The 8,328-nt window shown below is 38.7% G+C and overlaps 2 protein-coding genes across 4 annotated transcripts in view; one reads left to right on the top strand and one right to left on the bottom strand.

Moving 5' to 3' along the window:
* Positions 1-1,214: 1,214 nt before the first annotated feature.
* calr3b (calreticulin 3b) lies at positions 1,215-5,383 on the bottom strand. The gene is made up of 9 exons (XM_067606342.1): positions 5,176-5,383; positions 4,582-4,683; positions 4,078-4,281; positions 3,885-3,979; positions 3,565-3,774; positions 2,926-3,039; positions 2,657-2,800; positions 2,479-2,571; positions 1,215-2,353 (listed from the first exon to the last, which is right to left on the bottom strand). Exons 1-9 carry the CDS (start codon positions 5,270-5,272, stop codon positions 2,132-2,134), a joined length of 1,281 nt encoding a protein of 426 aa, XP_067462443.1. The 5' UTR covers positions 5,273-5,383; the 3' UTR covers positions 1,215-2,131.
* Positions 4,684-8,328, top strand: part of LOC137194440 (dynein axonemal heavy chain 8-like) — a 41,364-nt gene continuing 37,719 nt past the window's right edge. The window contains exons 1-4 of one of the 3 annotated variants that reach the window (XM_067606337.1): positions 4,684-4,704; positions 6,908-7,006; positions 7,102-7,236; positions 8,024-8,108. In XM_067606337.1, the coding sequence (XP_067462438.1) occupies positions 6,965-7,006; positions 7,102-7,236; positions 8,024-8,108 (262 nt within the window). In that variant the 5' untranslated portion in view covers positions 4,684-4,704; positions 6,908-6,964. Of the gene's footprint in view, positions 4,705-5,497; positions 5,916-6,069; positions 6,287-6,907; positions 7,007-7,101; positions 7,237-8,023; positions 8,109-8,328 lie in introns of those variants that run through there. The other 2 variants (XM_067606336.1, XM_067606335.1) reach the window with 2 other exon arrangements.

The following is an 8,328-nucleotide window of genomic DNA, read 5'->3' as shown; positions in this document are numbered from 1 at the left end:
GGTGTAAACTGGAGCAGTGACTGGTGCTGAGAGGGATTAGATATGGGAAAATGTATTGTGCCAGTACAAACAGAGGTGGAAGCCTGATTTAAAGGACCAGTGTGTAAGATTTAGTGGCATCTAGAGGTGAGGTTAAAGATTGCAACCAACTGAATACCCTTCCCCTCAGCCCCTCCAATTCTGGCGTGTACGAGAACCTATTGTGGCGACAAAACGCGCAAAGAAGAAGGGTGCTCTAGAGTTTGGTTTGTCCATTCTGGGCTACTGTAGAAACATGGAGGTACAACATGGCAGGTTCCGTAGAAGAGGACCCACTCCCTATGTAGATATAAAGGGCTCATTCTAAGCTAACAAAAACACAATTCTTATTTTCAGGTAAATATACACTAATAAAAACATACTTAGTAATTTAATATTCCATTTCTGCAAAGTCCGTTCCACTGGATGCCCACTAAATTCTACACACTGCACCTTTAAAGGTAGCAACATGCTGAACTTGTCATCACACCCATTAATTCATAACATAAATGCCACACTGCCCTGCCTTGTAACTCACTGTAGTTATTGTTAGTGAACATTTCTGTTTTCTCATTGTAAATGGATGTTGCTCAAAGTTGCTGTATGCACATAGGTCTTACCAGGTTCATACCATGAATTCACCCTTATCATTTCTTAAAAAACAGCAAGGTTGGATTACTTGTCAGGTAAAGCAGGCAACTATCCAAAGACCTTCACTGTGGTAGTTTGCACCACTATATCACAACATAAACTGCATTTTTACCTTAGTAGCCAAATTTCACATACATAAATTTAAAATTTTCAAGTTTGTTTGAATTATCTTATTACAAAGATAAATTGAAATCCATTACCTGTAAAACAAAAAAAGGTCATGCAGTAAGATGAAATGTCACCTATTTTGTGAAACAAACACAGTCATATCTCATAGTCGGTCATTTTTTCCTGTAGTTGCATGAATCATATGAAACCTCCCCCAGAGATAGAGTAGGCTTTTACCATTATACAACCAGCATTTCTCAGTAAAACTAATCTTGATTTCAATATTGTGATATGGCAGGTTCATGGTTTAGTTTTTCATTTTGTCTAATGCTGTAAAACATGAAAACAAATTGTGGTTGTGAAGTAAGCTAACTTACATTTAAACTACATACTTCCAAAATGTGAGCATATGCAGTGAAAAATATGACAGGACCAACATGGTTATAATCTTTTAATAAAAACTTTGGTATCAATAACATTCTGTCCAATAAAAATAAGTGTGTGACCCAAAGTGATGTCATCAGTCACACCAGGGGCTCACCATCTGTTTCTCCAGACTTTCAGGATATTATGCAGGTCCCGTCACATTACCATGAAGACATGATGAATTCATGCCTTTTCAATGTAGAAAAACAATTGCATTGTACACTTAGATGAAGATTCATTTATGTCTAAAGATTTCATTCATTTCTGCCTTATAGAGTGGGGAAAGGAAAATAAAGTCAGTGCCACAGATGTAACCAGAATAAGTTACATTATATTACAGTCTGTATTTCTGTCTGTATTTTTTGATAAGTCTTACATTTTATATATTATATGTTCTGTTTTATGTGCATTTTATGTTTTACTGTGCTGCAAGAGAAATTTCCCTTTGGGGACAATAAAGTTAACGTTGGAATCTGAACAGTTTGACATCTGCAAACCTCAATTTGTCACATTTACTACAGCTTATAATCAACTGTCAATGTACTCTAACCGGTGAGGAACTGTGCAAGGGAATCTGCAATTAAAAGTTAGACAAATAGATCAAGAAAATCAAGACAACAGTGGATGCCAGTGCCTCCATATTCTCTGTTTTTACAAATTGCTGATAGAGCGTGTGAGGAATGGATGTGGTGGAAGGTGGAAAACCTTAGAATCTACCCAGCAGCTCAGAGGCAACAGGGCGGCATCATGACCAAAATGAAAGAGAAACTAAGTCCATAAACATCCACCCTTTACTATATAAACCCCCCAAGTTGGGTTGTGTCCAAATCTCAGGGAAAGGATGCACAGCAGCCACAATACCCCTGGAAAATACAGGACAGAGTTTCTCTAGGAGGCAGGACAGAAAAAAAAATCTGGCCAGACCTCCTCAAAGCTCATCTTTATGCTTTGCTTCCTCCTCATCTGTTTCTGAAAGTCCCTCCTCCATGTCTTCCTTTGTTTCTTCCTCCCCATCTTCTTCTCCCTCGTCGTCTATGTCTTCATCCACATCATCATCGTCCTCAGCAGCGGTATCTTGCTCTTTGGTCTTCTCCTCCTCTTCTTTTTGTTTCAGGTCATCTTGCTCCTGTTTCATTTTCCTCTCTGGTTCCTGTGGGGAAAGTCCCGATAATGATGAGCCATGTCTTCTAATCTAATTTGTATTTCACAGGCAACGGTTTCATTTGCCGTACTGATATACTAAATATGGAAATATGAATTGCAGCACCAGCATACCTTTGTGACGCCCCATGTCTCATTCCCAATGTCTTCTGCTTCCTTCACGTCATCTGTGATCAGGAAGTTGTCAAAGATGGTACCGGATTTCACCTGAGATGAACCATAAAAATGTTAGCTTTGGCATCATTACAGTAATAACATTAATACTCAAAAGATGTATTTCTTCCTCTCTAACCTGCCAGAGATCGAGACCTAAAACACCAATGTTGTCGAACTTGTAGATGGTGGAATCAGGACTGTATTCAGGATTGTCAATCTCAGGGTGTACCCAGGCTCCTTTGTAGTTGGGATTGTCGATCTGCTTGGGTTTCCATTCTCCCTGGAATAGAGAAGCTATTTATTATGCTGTAAAGGCATCAGCGGAGTGAATGTTTAACTTTTTTAGGCACAACAGATAATTAAAAGCACAGGCTCTTGTAGAATGACTACCCATCTTAAGCCTACCTTGTACTCGGGGTTGGGGATCATGGGAGGCTCCCACTCTCCATCCATATCCTCATCCCAATCATCAGGCTTTTTAGCATCAGGGTCTGGAATGTTTTCAGGTTTGTCCCAGTCCTAAAGGAGAAGAAATAACCCCAAGATGGGAGGTTAAAGAAATAGAGTTGTAATTGGAAGTTTGGACGTACCCTTGATTCAAGGCATGATTAATGGACAATAGTAAAAGACTACAGCTGTACTGGGCAGCAACAGATAATATAAAATATTTTGAATACTTATATAAATTCCCACTGTCAATGCAATAAAATTGATTGAAAAAGGTCTGCCTCTCAATAAAAGTGTGGCAAACAAAATAACTGTATATCTGCTTACTAGCACTGGAAAAGGTGGCACAAAAACATAATTATCATGCCATCATTGTCTACTTGTTCAACATGTTTTATATTAAGTGGTTGATCTTTCCAGCAAACCTGATTTTAAACTATTTAAGAGTCCTATTTTGATCTGACATATTGCCAATTAATAGATCTTGTCCCACACTTAAACCCAAAGAAAAAGACAAACAAAGGTACATTTTAAACTGGATGAGGTTGATTACCTACAAGCTACTGGCAGCAGACGTATATTAGTAAGCTTATTCACCTCAGGCTTGGTGTCATCAGCGTCGTCAATCTTGGCACGGTCATCCCAGTCCTCTGGCTTCTTGGCTTCAGGGTCCTTAATTTTCTTGGGAGGCAGGAAGTCCCAGTCCTCCTCCAGACTGCCGGATTCTACCTTCTTGTTGTCAATCTTCACCTCATAGGTCTGGTCTGGATTCAGGATCAGTGTGTACAGATGGGTCAACTCATCATCCTAAAAGAAACAGAAGTGTTTTGATTAAGCCACTGGTAGAGAGTGTGTTTGTACTTTATGATAAAGATGATAATAATAATGTTTTTTAACATTTCTTATGTCAGAATTACCTTGCACTTTACTTCTTTCTTGATGAGGTGATTCTTGCCCTTGTAATTGAAAATGACGTGAACCTTCTTGGTGCTGTAGCCACAAATATCAGGGCCTGTGTGAAATAGATTAACACAATCACTAAAAATTGCAAATCCTGATATTATAACCATTTGACCACAACTGTTGCTTCCTGGGAACATAACCACTTACCAAACATGATGTAGTATGTGGAATCTCCATGCATGGCACTCTGATCCAAGTCAGTGGGGAAGACCTTGACATAGCCACCACCACAGTCAATCTTTTGCTCATGCTTGACTGTAAACTGAATGACCAAAGGCTTGCCCTCGTTGTTGAAAGGCTCAAAACGGGCAGAGGTGGCATAGAAACGAGCATCTTGGCTTGTCTGCAGACCTGAAAGAGAAAGCATGAAAGAAATCTTTAGGAAGACAAACACAAAATAGAAACCACTGCACTTAACTGGAGGAGAGATGAGCTTTTCAAGCAAAGCTACAATGCTGAAGTTGAGCTGTGGAGGCAGTAATATGTTTTTGTTTAACTCAGTAAATATTATAGCTGCAGAATCAGGTAGCAACTAGCAAACTTTTTCATAATCTAACAATGTATTCATTATTTCCTCCAATATTTACAAAAGGGACAGGTTTGAACGACATGTGACTGATCAATACGTCATTTCAACATTAAAAACTTTACCTTTGTCTTTCTCAGCATCTCCATAGAAATTGCCAGCCGTTAGTTTCCACTCTCCATAGTCAGACTTGTGCTTGGAGTCCATCCAGCGACTTCTCCATTCATCTGAACAGAAAAAAACGACCAGTAAGTTCAACGAGGTTTAACACTTGGGACACATATCAGTTATTTCAAGGTACTTCCCGAAAATTACTGACATTAGCCAACTGTATATGCACATGTGCGTTAGCTACTCTTTGGAAGGTAAGTTTCATAATTGTGACATTTGTTTAGTTTACTGCCACTTTACTAAATCTAGCTAGCTACTTAGTTAACCCAAGGTTAGTTGTGGGTAGCATAACTCAACGTTTGCTAGCTCTCGAGGCCTTGTTAAGGTTAGCCAGCTAACGTTATCAACTTAGCTAAAGTTAATAAGCTGAAAATGAAGGTATTTTTTTACTGAACCGCTGACTAAAGAAATCTTAGTTTCGTGAGAATACGATTTAAGAAAAATTCGCAATGATTATTCTAACCGAAAGATGGCTAACAGTCAAGCTAAACGTGCAATGAATTAACCTCCTGCACGACCAGCATAATGAATTTCTCTGCCAAACTTACCACCGTCCAAAAACTCCTCCCGAAAGTAAACCTTTGCATGTACGCAGTATACTACCAAAATTACCGCAACTACGCCCAAGACTTGCATTTTCCCCATCTCAGGACCACTGTCCGCTACCAACAATACCCTTGCTAAATAGAGAATATCTTCTGGAGAAGGAAGAGAAGGGGGATATTTTAGAGTCGCTCCAGCGAACAGATGTCTACATGTCATTGGACGACAAGATGGCGTGTCTGGACCAATAACAGTAGACCACGAAACATAGGTCCTCTGCGGAGACTGACCCAGGATCTGTACTTATTTTGGTAAATTCGTCGTTGTCATTATATCAACAGTCCGATAGAGGGTGCCAAATATAACAAAAATAAATAATGGTTCCCAGACGATGGCCCGGAAAGCATTCATAATGACTAGAAGTCTGATTCTGGTCATCCATTCAGCCAGTCGTTCAGTCTGAAGACTTTTTAATTGCCAAATATCATAGAAGACAATGTGAAGTGTGATTTGGCGTCATCAATACAAGGTTACTGAAATAAAATACGTGGACAAGCATTATTATTTTCTCTAACAAGCCCTCAAAACTGAGAGAGAGAGAGAGAAAGGCCAAAAGCAAAAGATGAAGAACGGCTAGGGACGATAACATTTACTTTTTTCATGTCACCTTTGACACTAACGGCTATAAAACGCCTGGTGGTGTCCCTCAACGGCTGGGCAACAAGTGCGATCATTTGGCGAGTAGGTAAGTTATGCCAATTAAAACGAAGCACATGAAACCCAACTAGGTCAGGGTTATTACTGAAAGTAAATACGTGGACAAGCATCATTATTTTTCTCTGACAAGCCCTCAAAACTGAGAGAGAGGGTCCAAAAGCAAAATATGAATAACGGTTAGGAACGTTGAGATTTCTTTTCACGTCACTCCTGACACTAACTGCCAGTAGCGCGTGGTCTCCCTCCAACGGCTGGGCAACGGTGACAGTTACAGGGCTGTTAAAGCTGGATTTGAATGAAAAACTTGCTGTCAGCGGTCGGAAAAACCAACGAAAACAACCCAAACAGAAAAAATGTGGCCGACAGAGAGCTGTAATTGTAACGGATAATCAAGTGTTGGTAAGCACAGAAAAAAAGTGAACAGTATGTTAACATGATGTATGGCATTAACGTTAGCTTGCACAAAGTGTCTGACTGACAGCCAGTGTAAAGTTCGCTAAACTTGGATTAGTGAACACAATGTAAACGTTAATAACCTTACCAGACGAAAGTTAACTAATCTAATAGCTATAAAACTATCTTTATCTAGCTTTTATTTAACTTTAAGTTAGCCAGGAGCATATTTGTAGCTTAAGTAGTAAGGCGATATTCCTTTACAATGGTAGCTAATAGCTATATCAGCTTATTTAGCTAACCTCGCTCTCAGTTGAACGTTGTAAAATGTAACAATGTTAACCAACGGTCTCATTAACCGTTAAAACGTTTCCGTTGATATGTATTATGTGTATATAATGTGACATGTATTGTATATAGTGTGCTCATATCTAATGGTAAACTCCTCGATATGAATGTCAGCTCGATTTAAAAAAAAAAACTGCCATATTTTGCTCAAAAAATACACTTATTTATCAGTTTAAAGATATCCCCATTTCTTTAGGGCTTCATTAAAGTGAACATAATGGCATGAGGCTGCAGCACAAGTGGCAAGTTATGTTTTTTTTTTCTTATTTTTTAATGCAGGGAGGATATGCAGAACTGAGTTTTAATCAGAGGAGGATTTAACCTGAGCTCTTACAAATGGATGCACATGATCCAAAGCCGAAGAAGCATGGCTATCAGGTAAATTACATCTAACACCTTTACATTTAGACCTCCGCCTACTGCATTTGTTAATTGAACAAGTTACTACTATTAACACTGCTTAACATCCTCAGGCCAAATACAAGCAGGCGAGAGAAGAGCGAAAGAAGCTCCTCACCCCTGCACACATGTACATGATTGACATCCTGGCTGATAGGCTGTCCTTGGAGCCAACAGCAGTAGAGGACTTTATTCTAGATTCCTCATCTGTGAGTGTGTCCTAAGGGTTTTGTTTAGGAGATTGAGAATATCTCACAGGAGAAGTAATTAATCATTCCAGTGTTGGTGGACTGTTTTGTGTTCATTATGACAAATCAGGTCTGTGATCAAAAGAAATGAAAGAGCCAAGACTCAACATTGACATAATGAGATCCTTTCTGCATTTGGGGAAAATATGTGGCAGTTGCAACTTCTCACTTAACCTTTCAGATGGAAACTTGGAGCATCATTACATACAGGCTTCCAACAATTCCAAAATTGAATACAGGTTTTGTGGCATTCAGAAAAAACACCTTAGGGATAGAAGGCACAACTTAGCCTTTATATTTTATTGGTCAGATGAGGTTCACATGTTTTGGTTCAGTTTGTGCATCATATGCATGATGGCAAAGTTTTAATTCTAATAAAAATGTAAATTGTTATACTATTAAAAGCAGCCACATCTCAACCAATGCACACCAACACATCATATTGCCATGTTCTTTTGTCTGCCACTGTGTCTTTTTTGATACTACAATACCACTGTGATATACAGAAGTCATAATATTAAAGGCTTACATATAGTAGCTTTGAAGTGGGTCAAAATGTTCATTCTTTGTTTCTGGTGTTGTTTAATGCCGTACTATAGTACTGTCATGACTCTCATAATTTTTGATTTTGGGGAGAAGTTTTCATTTTCATAGGTATTTCTTCCTTAGTTTACAGGAACATTGCGTTTTTGGTTGAGTGCGTTAGTGTTAAAGTTATAATTTCTTTCTTTTTTCCATTGTTGAACAGCTGGCTGCTTTTGATAATTTCTTTTCCAAGGGAGGTTGTAAAACCATTTCCTTTGTGTATCAAGAGTCTGAAGTCCCAGGAGTAGGTGGGTATAAATCTAGAAAGATAATCAGTTTCAGCTGTCACACATTAGCCAGCATGTCACGTGTAATTTATTACTTGACTGTCATCATGCAAGTTGAAGTTATTTTTAATAGAGAACAGAATGATAACAGCAAGTCAATCACAAGACACATGGTTGTACAATACTCAATAAGTTTTCATCTCTGGGTCCATATGTGTGCTGTATGCAACTGAGTTTATAT

The sequence above is a fragment of the Thunnus thynnus genome, chromosome 12 (assembly GCF_963924715.1).
Source record: "Thunnus thynnus chromosome 12, fThuThy2.1, whole genome shotgun sequence".
NCBI classification, from domain to species: Eukaryota; Metazoa; Chordata; class Actinopteri; order Scombriformes; family Scombridae; genus Thunnus; species Thunnus thynnus.
The sequence above is the reverse complement of the archived record's forward strand: the minus strand, read 5'-3'. Positions and strand labels throughout refer to the sequence as shown.